Here is a 14,101-nt window from a genome sequence, read left to right as displayed (position 1 = left end):
TGTGCCCTATTCTGGCTGGTTTTTATTTCATGTTACTTGCTGCAGGATCAATTAGGAAAGTGCTTTCGTAGGGCCTTAAATAATGATCTGCTAAGCTGCTTTTGAGAACCTCCTCAATTAATCACAGGTAACCTCAGAACTAGCCAGTTAGGGTCTACAAGGTTGTCTCGCTTACTTTCCACAAATTTTTCTCAGATTTCCATCCCGTCATGAGCAAATGTAGCCAAGTGTGTAGATTCTGCCTCTCGACCCTGTTAAAATACCCCAGACTTCCATCTGTGGTGTGTGCACACAGGAGTCCCACGGGAGAGCTCTGTGTGTTTGTGTCCAGCACAAGGCCACCTTCTGGGAAGCTCAGCCAGAGATTTCTTTTCATGCTCTAGGTGGGTAATGCATATTTTTAACATGACCAAGTTCTGCTTTGGGATGGAACAAGGTACAAAACCTGTGTATGAGTGCGTTGTTCAGTGCTAATATTAAAGGAAAGCTCCTTCATGGGGGGAAGATGGGGGATCACTGATTTAATATTTATGCAAGACCATCTGTATGTGGACCTGGAGCTGCAGTCCTTCCCCAGCAGTTTGCACTCCCTCTGAAGTTGATCTACAAGTGTGACTTGCATGAAATACAGGCATTAAATGCTGAAGCATAAACTCAGTGACAGGAGTCTATTCTGAGAGTTCTACTCCAGATTTACTTCAAAGGCCACTTGTCCCCATGGGAAGCCATGCAGCTTGCTCATCCATGCATATTTCCTCTTTAAAATAACCCTGATTTTCAGTGGATCTTTTGGGTTTCACTCCTCAGCCTCTGTGATCCACTGGCACCCGCTCACCAGCAAAGCAAACCTGGAGCAGGCTCGGGCCTTTCTGGAAGTTTCTTGCTGCTGTTTCACGTGCCCAGGAGTTGTGTGCCCTCCTCAGCCGTAGCAGTGGGTCTCATAAAGGATGTCGTAATCTGTCCTTGCCTGTCCTGCCTTTCTGCTGCCATGAACTGACTCCTCTGCTGATGGGAGCTGATTCTTCCACTGATGGGAGCTGATGCACCCACTGATACAGACAGAGTCTTTCCCCTGTGAGCTGCTGCTTAGTCCAGGGCTCCAGTTTGTGCACAGAGCAACCTGGCAGTGCCAGCATCAGTGTGTAGCTGAGACTCTCAGCTGCTCATTAGGCAGTGCAATTCCTCACGTGCTTTGTGCTCAGTGCTGAGCTGTTCATTGGGAAGTGCTTGGTTTGTGTTTCTTCACATTCTGAACTCAGTGTTGGTGCTCCTGCTGCAGGAGCAGGGCATGGACCCACTGCAGAGCTGTGACTCAGCCAAAACCACTTTTTGACAGTTTGATGTGTGCTTGTTAACTGGCTTTCCATTAAAACAGAGGTGATCAAAAACTTAGCTCCCAAAGCACTGTTGTTTTATATACACATTTATGTCTGCTGTTCCTAAGGTAGGGATTTCTTAAGGTATTTCATTGTAATGAAGTCCCTGCAATACCATTTTAAAATATGGACCTGAATAAATAGAGTTTTCATCCCTGCACAGTCTGTGAGTTCACACCATAAAGCTCTATCTAGTTCAAGGGCACACAAGTGCAGAATTCTCACTCTGGTTCCTTTTTCAGTCGAGTGAAGTGGAGGCAGCAGGCATGGAGGAACTTTCCAGAAGGAAAAATCCATTTCCTGACTTGCTTATCACAAAGAAACAAACGAACAAACAGATCATCCACATGTCAGACTTTTCAGCTGACAGGTATTGTCTCAGACAATTCAGTTATGAATCGCATGAAATAAATACTGTGAGGCTGGGAAATTCATTTTATGCAAAATGGAGCTATTCTATTAATAGTGCTGACTGGGACAGCTTCTATCAGCTCTGCAGCCCTGAGCAGAACCATGAAGTCAGGAGTTTTTAGAGTTCAGAGCTGGTGTAGAGCAGAGTCCCAGTCTCCTGGTGTGAGGGGAGGCACGGAGATCCTCCTGTGCCTCCCAGTCCCACCAGTGCAGCTGCAGTGCTCTGAAGGAGAGCAGCATTGCTCCCTTCAGGCTCAGGGGGGATGTAATTGCACTGAGTGTGCCTCTGCTCCCAGTTTGTATCAGCTGAACCCAGAGGCTCTGTACCTGCCTGTAAAGCCCCGTGTCACAGTGCCTGGGACCTGCAGTGCTTGTTGATTCACCTTGTCTGGGCAGAGTTGGCTTTTTTTTTGCTGCCTGCCCATCAGGAAACAAAAGCAAAACATGGACAAACTTGTTCATTGATCTCAAATTGGTCAGAAGATGCAGACAGCATAAAGAATCCAAAGTGACTCGATTTGACACTGCCTTTTTAAGTCCCAGAGATCATGTCTACAACCCTTGCACTTTGCCTCCAGCTTCTGTTTTCCTACATTTACTGCATTCCTACTTTGTGCAGTCACATTCAGTCCTGCCTTTTGCAGGAAATGAGAATGGATCAATAAGGCTATCCCAGCTGGCTGGAATGAATATTTCCATTGGATCAAGCTGTGTGTCATTTTCTATGAGTATGTGCAATTTCCTCTTGCAGCATCCCCCAGCCTGACAATGCTGTGGGATGGATTACTTTGGGACTTTTAAGATGCTGAGGAGAGGTGGGGCCAGCTAACTTCCAGATTTTCAGAGGTCTCTGAGAAACGTCAATATGAGGCTTAATAGATGCTTCTTAGTCTCGACAGGAGGCAAATCCTGCTAACCAAACAAGAAATTGCGGAGCAAAAAGAATGTGCAGTGAGACACAAAGTAAATGATTGGCTGCTGGATGTGCTGATACCAAAATGCTCCCCTGGAAGAGGAGTGCCAGAAACCTCTAGAGAATTCTGTGTGTGAGCCAAGCTGATCAAAGTCAGGGGGCTGGGTCAAGGTTCAGTGAAACTGAGCTGCCTGAAAGGGACAGGAGGGACAGCACAGCTGGCAGAGGGACACTTGTGTCAGTTCATGGCACTGCATGGTGTAAGGTGTGAAATCTGGAGGCTGTGTTGCTCTTGTGGTGTATTTTGGGGATTGTTCTAAGTGTTGGTTCAGCTTTGTGGCAGTGCCCCATCAGAAGAAGACATCTTAAACAGCAGTGAATATTTGAAGTGACAGCTGATGGAAATTGGGGTGTTGAACATAACCACAGAGGCAGTTTCCCAGCTGCCACACGTGCCAGCAGAGCCAGCACAGAGTGAGCTGTGGTCCCTCGTGGTCCCTCGTGGACCCTCCAGGGCTGGGTTTTGATGAAGCTGCAGCTGCTGAGGACTGTGCCCTGCCCTGTGTGCTGCCCTGGCAGCCAGAGCACATGGAGGAGGGCAGACAGGCACTGCCCAGCAGGAGCAGAGCAGCTCCAGAGGCTGATGCTTGCAGAAGTTTGCAGCGTGAACTGGAATTGAAAGGCAGAGGAGTTCTAATTGGTGTCTGCAGCGTGTGTTGAGCAGTTCAGGCTGTGAGCAGAGCTCAGCCGTGGCCAGCTCTGCAGGCAGGTGCTTGCCTGGCTGGACTCCTGCAGCACAGAGCTGCTGCTGCCAGGGCTGGCGAGGAGGAAGAGGAGCTGGGAGAACTTTGCGTGGCTTTGTTTGGGAAAGGGAATTGCACTCAGCTATCTCCATTGCTGGATTTTGCCTTCTCCTCTGGAATTAATGCACCAGTTCTCCCTCAACTCGAGTTTTCTCATTAGCTTTAGCTAGGTGATATTCTTGGCTTAACTGGTAAATACACATCCACTGTCCAAACTAACTCCAGACAGCAAACATCTGTGGTTTTCCCTGGAGGGTAAATGGTCTGCACCTCCTCATGCTGTTCCTTCCAGGAGGTGGCAGCTGAGCAGGGGCTGCCAGGGCAGGCCAGGTGTGTTTGCAGACAGAGCAGTTTCTCAGCCAGCCCGAGCTGAGGTGGAATAGCTGTGACCCATGCAGAAAACCAGAATGGATTTCTCTTCATTGGCAGCTTCTAATGACGATTTTGATCTGTAAAGAGGGTTCTGATATTTCTGGGGGATGCCTCACTCTTCCCCAGCAGGTGAAATATTTGCTTAGCAGAACTGTGAATTGTTTAGGCTGAACTCTAATTGATGAGGTCCTGAGGTGTTACAGCTTGGACAGTGAAACGAGGAGGACAACAGAAAATGCTTTACTCTAATGGGATATAATGAGGGAGCATGGGGTTAAAAAATCACCATGACTTTTATAAGACTCAGTGTTTTAATGAACTGCCCCCAAACCTTAAAAACCCAGGAACTTTTCACCTTCAATTTGCTCTCAATGCATGTTTGCCTTGCCCTGCTCTCAGTTTGCAGTTCATTATCCAGACAGGTGCTCCTCACTGAGGGTGTTTGTCATGGAATTCACTCGGAATCTGTACTTCAAACTCAGTAGTTCTGCTTGAGGGAGATAAACCACAGAAAGCAGGACAGGGCTCAGCACAGTGCAGAGGACAAAGCTGGCACGGTGCTTCTGGCTCTCTCTTCTCTGCAGCAGCTGCTGAAGGGGAGCAGCAGTGGGGATGGGATTTGATTCACCCATAATCCCAGAACCTCACCAAAGCTTGGACCACCAAAAAACCCACTTAAAACCAGGCCTTAATGCCCCAGCTCTCCGTGTGATGCCCTGTGCTGAGGGAATTCCCAGCCCAGCCCTGTCACTCCATGGCCCCATTGCTGTGGGGTGTGTTTAGACCCCAGGTAAACTGCAAAGGGAATCCACACAAACACAGGACTGATCAAGATGGGTTTCCCCCTCAGAAACAAATCATGCCTAATATTTAATTAGCACCATGGCACGACCACCAGCACGCTGGCGAAGGAGGGAATTTCAGCAGGCAAATGGAAAAAAAGTACCACTGACATTAATTTTAATCAGGTCCCAGTCATCTGATTTGTCCTCTGTATTTTTTTTCCTCTGGCAGAGCTGATTGTCTTTCTGCAAGATTTGTTACCCCACAGAACAATAATACAGGCTGTAATGATGTAATTTATGGCTGTAATTTGCTTTTGGAAATCCTCTATTAGTGAAAAATAGCGACAGTGCAGTTTTATTAATTGCAGTAGGTGACTGTTGAATGCTGAGTGTCAGTGCCAGAGGAGTGACTGTGTTGTACTCTGCTCCCCAAGGTCCTGTAGGAACAGAGCTCTGTGTCCTTTGGAGGCTGTGGAATGAGTATTTTGCTTAAACTAAATAAGTGTAAAAATAATTCAAGTTCACTGGGAAGTTGGAGAAGATGACAGAGGGAAACATTAGCCTGTAAATTCAGTATTGAAAGGCACGGCAGAGTGTTACTGCACCCCATAATGTGCTCACATGCAGGATGGCTCTGCAGAATTGCACATTTATTTACACCTTCTACCCCCAAACTGCTGCTTGCACTTCAAGCCTTGAGGTTCATTACTGAGCTCCCCCCTCGGTGTACCGTGCCAGGGAGAACCACTTCATCTCTTCCCCTTCTTTAATGTGGACATTTTTTACCCTGGCATAACACTTTTATTTTCATTTGCATAAACCAGACTTTACCAGGATGTAGCCTGGGGGGAAAAGCGTGCGGGCAGAAATCACCTTTGTGTGATTTAAGGGTGAATTCTCTTCCTTTTGTGTTCTGAAGCAGCACACGGCTGGCTGAGGTCCAGGCTTGCTGTAACCTCTCTGTGCTCTTGAGCTCTCATTTTGGGGAGCTGACAGAAGGCAGGAGCCTCCTGCTGCACAGATGATGTCAGCAGCAGAAACCAAAGCCATCCGTCTCAGACCTGGGCATCCTGAGCAATCACTTTGTCCAGGCTCCTCCGTGCCTTTTTTGGGGGCAGTTTTACACAGCTTGCTGCTCGGTTGAGCCAGCAGAGGAGCCTCTCTCTGGTCTGGCTGCTGGAGCTGGGACAAAATGTCAATTGGAAGCGTTGAAAAGCAAGGCTGAGAGGGGAGCTGCCAGCTGGCACAGGTATCCTGAGGCATATGTTTTAAGGATGCCTGGAAGCTCCAGGAGTCAGCTTGCTGTGGTAATAAATAAGTCATTCCAGACTCAGTAATTCCTCCTCGCTGCTCTTACCTCATCCAAATTATGGGCTACTCATTAAGCCCTGGGAGCTCGGATAGGCAAAAATAGGAGTTGTCTGGCGGGGTGGGAGCCACAAGTCTGTCTGCAGTCAGTCTCTGCCTCTCCTGGGTCTCTGGCTCATCTTTACAGCGGGCATGTGTTGCAGGAACATTCTTCTTTCTTTCAGGATTTTTCACAGAGCAGCACAGAGAGAAGAAAGAGAAAACAATTTCTATTTCTGCTCCCTGTTTTTCCCATGTGGAATGTGTTTGGAGAATTGTTTACCTGGGGTGATTGCCTGGTTGGGTTCTGGTGAGGATTGTTTGAGCTGATGGCCAATCCAACCCACCTGTGGCTGGGCTCTCAGAGAGGGGCACGAGTTGTGAGGAGTTAGATATGGGAGCTAGAACAAGTAGGTTTGTAGTTTAGTATCTCCTGTAAATGGTATATTAATGTATTATAGCATAGTTATAATAAAGAAATCATTCAGCCTCTGAGCTGGAGTCACACATCAGCATTTCCTCCCACCGGGCTCACCTGCCTTTACAATGGGCGTGTATTTCCTGTGCTGCAGTGCCAGGGTTTGGCTGGCAGTGTTCAGGAACGCTCACAATCAGGGAATATGAATCTGTACAGGAGCTTTCATTGCAGAGCTCTGGGAATCTGGGGTACAGCCCCAAATCGGACTCCCACATGGCTTTTGAGCTGAACGTATTTTATATTCTATCGTTATAGAACTTACATATTAATTATTAAACTTGTATTGTTCTGCTGTATACATTGATCCTATTCAAGCATTAATCTCTCTCAAGCCCCTGACCACAGTTTCTCATGATTATTCTTATGATTAAACAGTAATTATATTTAACTACTAAACAATCATCGCATCCAACAATTATATCATTTATCATATACTGGTTGCACAGGTGCAGCTCTAGCAAGCACAAGGCCTGGAGTATTTTCCCAGGGCCTAACTTTCCTTCTAACTCCCCAAATCCCCATGATTTTAAAACCCTTTTACTGTCAACAGGATCACTCTGTACTGCTGGCTCTGTGTTGTATTATGATAGGAAATAACTCACGCATTTATACTGAGATTAAAAGAGTAAAAGGAAGTGAGTTTTATTTCTGACTTTGTAATATATAGAATTTTAAAAGTGATAGTGGATTGGAGGGTGAAATTGCTACTTCTCTAACTGCACTGGTTAAATTAACAGTTTATCAATTCTCTCATCTCACAAAGAAGAATGTAAAACAATTATTATTTTACACATTATTTATATAATGCACACATAATATTTTATTCTATTTTATTTATATATTTTGCACGTAATTTATTATTTTACACATGCACAGTGTGTGAGAAACTCCAGTAGAAATACGTAAATATCAGAAGGCATAGAAAACTTTTGAAAGAACTTTAAAACTTTCAAAAGAAGAGGGCAGCAGTTCTGTGTGAAGGAGAATTCCCTGCTTAAACATGGATGCTGGTCTCCCCTGCTTCAGTAGTGGCAGGGCAGGTCTAGCCCTGAAGAGTAAAAATCTAATTCCAGAAGTGAAGCCCGGTTTGTGGCTAGAGGTGATGTCTTTTGTTAGGCCATCCGATAGAGTAGGACAAAAAGGCCAAGCTCTCAAGCACACTGATCTTTTTTCAAGCCTCTTTCAGCGCTGGTGGAAGTCGCTGTGAGATGCTCAGATAAAGTTAATGGTCACTGCTCCAGGTTACACTGACAAAGCAAATGGTGCTTTAAACAAATGGCTTTGATCCCTTTGTCCGTCGTATCCCTGACTTACACAATGATCAGAGCAGCCTCTTTCAAGGATGCTTCTCTGGCCAGGAGCCTCCAGCAGGATCTGGACAAGCAGCCCCTGAAGGTAAAACACGTTTCTGCTGGAGGGAGGGGGAAATAATCGCATCTGTGATTATACATACTGTATATATTGAATTTTCCTCCTTCTAGATGTATGCCAGGTTTAGTTTCTATAAGGCCCACCAGTCTATCAGACATGTGTCTGATCAGTAATTTAATTTTCCTGTGTCACTCTCTCATCTTTTTAACCGCAGTGAGTTTCTGATGTCTGTACAGTATCTGCTCTCATTAATGCAATAATCTTGTTCCTGCCCTCTGTGTGCTTTGCTTATGTAGAGCTGCTGTGAAGTCAGTGAAATCAATAAACTATTTGAAAAGGGAAAACAATCTAGGTGCAAGGATAGGAAATAATAATGACCATTTTCTGCATTTTTATGACCACTTTTTCATAGCAGTTGCAAAAGAGTTTGTGGTGTCTTTGTTACAGATTTTGCTTATCAAAAATTAAAAATGTACAGCCAATATAAGAAAAGAGCAAGTAGAAAGTTCCTCTTGCTGATCTCAAACCAGACTAAATTAAAGTGAAATACTGAAGCAGAAGGTGCCTGCTTCACTTCCACTGTGGTTTGAATAGGGCTCTGACATCCACAGACTTCAGCCAAGTGCAGGCCAAGAACTGAGGAGCTGCAGGAACTTGTAGGACATGAATGCTGTCTATTAGAAGGAGAAAGCAACTCATTAATAATCCATGGCATATTAATCTACCCAAATAAAACAAGTTCACAACCTCCACAGCGGCCATAAAAAACATCCCTGTCTCATGCAGTACCCCAATTACTTAAAACAAGACATTGTCCTTGGGACTTAATCCTTGAAGTCCATAAAGCATTTTAAAATTCCTTCACCTCAGTGACAGGGGTCAGATCACCCTCACCACCCTCAGGTTAATGCTCTTGATGTGTTTCTCTCCACTCTGATTTCCAGGCACTTGTCTAAGGGTGCCCATTAAATAAAAATTCTGTGTATGGCTGCATATTGTAGGTGTTTCTGTGTCTGCCAGAGATGAAATGTGTATAATTTATGCACTGCATCAATGCATAAAACCAGAAGTTTTCAAGAGAACCAGGACAATTTATTGCTTGTATTTATCAAGTGGAAGTGTACTGCAGGTGTGCTTAGATCCATAAGCAGCAGTGCTCTGAAGCAGCAGCAATGGCTCTCAAGTGTGTTGGTCTCAGCATAAGGGCTTTTAACCTGTCACTTCATGCATTTTCATCTGTTTCCATTTTCTGTGCTAAAAAGAGCCAGTTATGGTGCTGGAGTTGGAGTGTATCAGGTAATCACTCACATTTCAAGCCATAACTACAATTTTTTCTCTCTAGATAATGTTTCCTATGTAAGTACTTTCATTTCTAAGCCAATTTAGCTAAATATTGAAAGTGAGGACTGAACTGGCAGAAAGAGGATCAGGTAGTTTCCTGTGTTACAAATAAGCATCTTCTAAAAAAATCTGGTTTTTTTTTTTTTTTTTGTTTGTTTGTTTTTGTTTGTTTGTTTATGTATATGCTTGAAGAACTAAAATGTAGGCTTCTGCTTCCCGCCAGGCACTTTTATGTCCTTATTCTATATTTTAAGTGGTTACAGAAAGATGGAATGTGGGGTTCTGTTTCCCATCTCCTGCAGTTGTCCTTAAAGTTTTTTGTTAAGTTTGAATAGGTTCCAGAACTGTTTCCTTTGAAGTCATTTTCAGTTCCAGACTCTTCCTCCACACAGCAGGAAATGCCATCTTTCTTTGCAAATACAGACTGGCCACTGAATCCTGACGTGGCTGCTCAGTCAACAGAAAGCAGAGACAGCTTTGGTGTAATATTTGGGTTTTCCATTTTTAATTTTATTTATTTGTTTAATATAATTTAATATTTGAGCTGTTCATCATGGGATTTGGTGCCACAGCTCCAGCAAGGCAGAGGGGCCCCAGCCAGAGGCGAGACACACAGATAATGATAAACACTCACAAAAAACAAACTGCAACCATTTACAGCTTTAAAGATGCTGAAGGGAGACACAGTCTAACATAAAAGCATTGATTTTATTCCATCTCCTTATTAATTCACTTCTCCCATCACCTTTCTGCAGGTTTTAAGATAAAACAGAGGGGGTTTTATATATATATATATGTATATATAAAAAAAAAATATATATAATAAATATATATTTAAATATATATAAAAATATATTATAAATATTATATATATATTTAACATATAATATGTAAAATATATAATATATATATTATAAAAATCCATAAGGGATGGAATCAAGACCCACTTAGCTATAGTGGTACTTGGAGGTCTATAGTTCATAAATAGGAGTAATCAATTTCTTTGTTTTGTTTTGATTTAACTTGGGGGCTGTGTATTTCCCCAAATATATTTGGAAAAAAAACCAAAGAAAGCTAGAACACTTCAATACTTTTTAAGTCTTTTATTCAGCAAGGAAACCAAACCCAACCCACCTGTGGCTGCACTCTCAGAGAGGGGCACGAGTTGGGAGGAGTTAGATATGGGAGTTAGAACAAGCAGGTTTGTAGTTTAGTATCTCCTGTAAATGGTATATTAATGTATTATAGCATAGTTATAATAAAGAAATCATTCAGCCTCTGAGCTGGAGTCACACATCAGCATTTCCTCCCACCGGGCTCACCTGCCTTTGCAATATTTGTCCCCCAGGTGTGCTGGGGGTCCCTTGGTCTGGGTGCTCCTGGTGTGGGAAGTCTCAGCACAGTCTCTGCTCAGCCAGCACGTGGAGCCAGGATGGGGCTGCTTTTAGAGAAAGGATGAATTCACATTCAGGCAGTGGAGCTTGAGTGGTAGAAATATTAATGCAAGTGCTTAGATCCTTATTTCACAAGGGAGAGGAAATAAGATTTCCTGGTTAGTCTCGGTGCCTGTGGCAAACTCATACAGCTCCAAAATTATGTTTTGCATTGGTTTTATGAACTGCATATGATAAAGTTAGTACAACAAATACAGTGAAGTAAATGTTTACTTCTGAAACCAATTTGTTAAAAGAAATCTGAATTTGATTCTCAGTTGTTCAGGAGTGGAAGAAGTGACAGGAGCTTCATTGCCATGGTGGTTCTGTGGTTCTGCCTCTCTGGACCTGCTGGCTGCTAAGGGTTCTTCATTGCCATGGTGGTTCTGTGGTTCTGCCTCTCTGGACCTGCTGGCTGCTAAGGGTTCTTCATTGCCATGGTGGTTCTGTGGTTCTGCCTCTCTGGACCTGCTGGCTGCTAAGGGTTCTTCATTGCCATGGTGGTTCTGTGGTTCTGCCTCTCTGGACCTGCTGGCTGCTAAGGGTTCTTCATTGCCATGGTGGTTCTGTGGTTCTGCCTCTCTGGACCTGCTGGCTGCTAAGGGTTCTTCATTGCCATGGTGGTTCTGTGGTTCTGCCTCTCTGGACCTGCTGGCTGCTAAGGGTTCTTCATTGCCATGGTGGTTCTGTGGTTCTGCCTCTCTGGACCTGCTGGCTGCTAAGGGTTCTTCATTGCCCCTGGTTGCAAAGCTGGGAGTGAGGAGAAGGGCAGGTTATCCCCCTCAGCAGTCACAGAAAGCTGCCCTGTCTGCCAGGAGAATTCCTTTCCCACGAGCTCTGCAGGAGGGGCATTCATCAGCCCTCAGCTTAAAGCAGACTCTCAGGATTTGTCCCTTTGGGGAGGTTCCTTGTTGGTTTTTTGAGGCTGGGATTGAAGGCACTTGGGACGGTATTTTATGGTTGGACTCAGGTGTTTATGGTTTCTTATTTATGTTACAGTCTCACTACTGTGAGTTTTGTAGTCTTTTGTTAGCAAGGTACAAAATGGCTAACTAACTCTTGTTGTAAGATCTTTTAAAATTAAACTGTCTAATTAAGAAAGGACACCTAGATTATTTTCCCTTCTAACTCAATAACTGAAGTCCACAACGTGAACTTTTTTGTTTAATCACAAAACATCACTCGAACCTGTGAAGAAGAAGAAAGAAGAACAACTTGCATTCACCCTAAAACTTCTATTTTGTTTTATTTTTTTTTTTTATATTTTAAAATTTTAAACTTTTTCTACTTGGTGATATTGCAGATTTTTAACTAACTACATACTCGTAATCCTAGTGCTGTTAATCAATTTTAAAAGCTTGTTCCACGACTTCAGGTTAAATGTAGTGTTTTCTTGTGGGTCTGTGTCTTTAAGCACAGAAAGTTTAAAATTCTCAGCATTCAGGATTCCAACAGTTCCTCCTGCTCATAACCCAGGGTGTGCCCATTGCTCGTTTTCTGCTGGCCAGAACAGCATTTTTGGCCTTTTCACATGGAATGCTGATACAATTTCACTTTTTTATTCACAGTTACAAAACTCCTGCTGTCACAATAATGTGGGTAGAGCCCAGAGCTCTGTCCCTGACCCTGGGGCAGCGTGGCCTGGGTGCCCACACACAGACCTGGGCAATGCCAGCCTTTCACAGCACCAACTGCAGACACAACCAAGCAATGAGGTGCCCCAGTCCCTTCTTCCTTTGTAAGGGATGCTCACTTTTGACAGATGATAGAATTGCATTTAGCAACCCAGTCTGCATCTGCTAAATCAAAGTAATCATGGGTGATGCTCCCTTCTGCACGTCTGGATGCTAACAGGATGGATTCCCTGCAAGGAGAGTGGGGATTAGTCATCCAAGGATCCAAAGATATTCCTCTGCATCCATGTCTGTTAATATATTCTACATCCCCCTTTTCTGTCTGCAGACTGTAATTTATCAGGCCTCAAAAATTCCACTGGCAGGGAATTTGAAAACTGTGCAAGCAGGGAAGAAAACTGAACGGTTTGTTGCTAATGCAGGGGGCCAGTAATTAAGATTTATCTTAATGTGGAGACTAAACAGAGACGAGATCCTTGATTAAAAGGGCACTGCATTTGCAGAACACTGAGTTCCCATTCTGAAGAGACACTTAGATCTTGATCATAAATTACACTGTCCACAAAAGCTACAGGGAAGATTGTGCTGGGCCCAGAAAATTCCCATCCCAGCTTTGCTTTCTCTCCTGCTGGCCCCAGGAAGCTGCCACTGTGTTCCTGGCAGTGGTCCAGCCCCAGGAGAAGCTGCTGAGGGGCTCCAGCCCAGCCTGAGCACTGGTGGGCTCGAGCTGTCAGAGCCACTTTGCTGGCAAGTGGGAAAGATCCCACTTGAGGGAGTCTGAATCCCTCCCTTGTGTCCCCAGTCCCACCTCCTGCCCCTGTGCAGGGCTCCTGCAGACCCAGAGCCCCGGTGCCACATCCCCTGCTGCCCAGACCCAGAGCCCCGGTCCCACATCTCCTGCTGCCCAGACCCAGAGCCCCGGTCCCTCATCCCCTCCTGCCCCTGTGCAGGGCTCCTGCAGACCCAGAGCCCCGGTCCCACATCTCATCCTGCCCCTTTGCAGGGCTCCTGCAGACCCAGAGCCCTGGTCCCACATCTCCTCTTGCCCCTGTGCAGGGCTCCTGCAGACCCAGAGCCCCGGTCCCTCATCTCCTGCTGCTCCTGTGCAGGGCTCCTGCAGACCCAGAGCCCCGGTCCCTCATCCCCTCCTGCCCCTGTGCAGGGCTCCTGCAGACCCAGAGCCCTGGTCCCACATCTCCTCCTGCCCCTGTGCAGGGCTCCTGCAGACCCAGAGCCCCGGTCCCTCATCCTGCCCCTGTGCAGGGCTCCTGCAGACCCAGAGCCCCGGTGCCACATCCCCTGCTGCCCCTGTGCAGGGCTCCTGCAGACCCAGAGCCCCGGTTCCACATCTCCTCTTGCCCCTGTGCAGGGCTCCTGCAGACCCAGAGCCCCGGTTCCACATCTCCTCTTGCCCCTGTGCAGGGCTCCTGCAGACCCAGAGCCCTGGTCCCACATCTCCTCCTGCCCCTGTGCAGGGCTCCTGCAGACCCAGAGCCCCGGTCCCTCATCCCCTGCTGCCCCTGTGCAGGGCTCCTGCAGACCCAGAGCCCCGGTCCCACATCCCCTGCTGCTCCTGTGCAGGGCTCCTGCAGACCCAGAGCCATCTGAGGCTCCTCAGGCAGGTGTTGTGCATGGCAGGACAGCAGAGTGCCAGCCCCCAGCTCTGGCTGTGGCCAGGGGAGATGTTTGGGCTGTGCTTGTTCTTGGGGGCAGGTGCTGCCCTGGATTCCTGTGCCCTGTGTGTTGTTGTATTTAACAGAGCTTGAGCAGGAGGAGATACCTCACAGTGCTGGCTGTGCCGGCTGCAATTAGCATCCAAAGGAAACTCCGAGCTCCT

The 14,101-nt window shown here is 46.0% G+C and overlaps 1 protein-coding gene across 4 annotated transcripts in view; it reads left to right on the top strand.

Moving 5' to 3' along the window:
- Positions 1–14,101, top strand: part of LOC137484491 (transmembrane protein 132C-like) — a 184,551-nt gene that overhangs the window by 144,633 nt on the left and 25,817 nt on the right. Inside the window, exon 1 of one of the 4 annotated variants that reach the window (XM_068208342.1) lies at positions 9,047–9,152. The exons of the other annotated variants lie outside the window; for them this stretch is intronic. Within the exon in view, the coding sequence (XP_068064443.1) occupies positions 9,081–9,152 (72 nt within the window). The 5' untranslated portion in view covers positions 9,047–9,080. Of the gene's footprint in view, positions 1–9,046; positions 9,153–14,101 lie in introns of those variants that run through there. 4 annotated transcript variants of the gene reach the window in all.

The sequence above is a fragment of the Anomalospiza imberbis genome, chromosome 18, assembly GCF_031753505.1.
Source record: "Anomalospiza imberbis isolate Cuckoo-Finch-1a 21T00152 chromosome 18, ASM3175350v1, whole genome shotgun sequence".
Taxonomy (NCBI): domain Eukaryota; kingdom Metazoa; phylum Chordata; class Aves; order Passeriformes; family Viduidae; genus Anomalospiza; species Anomalospiza imberbis.
This window is presented reverse-complemented; position numbering and strand designations above follow the sequence as displayed.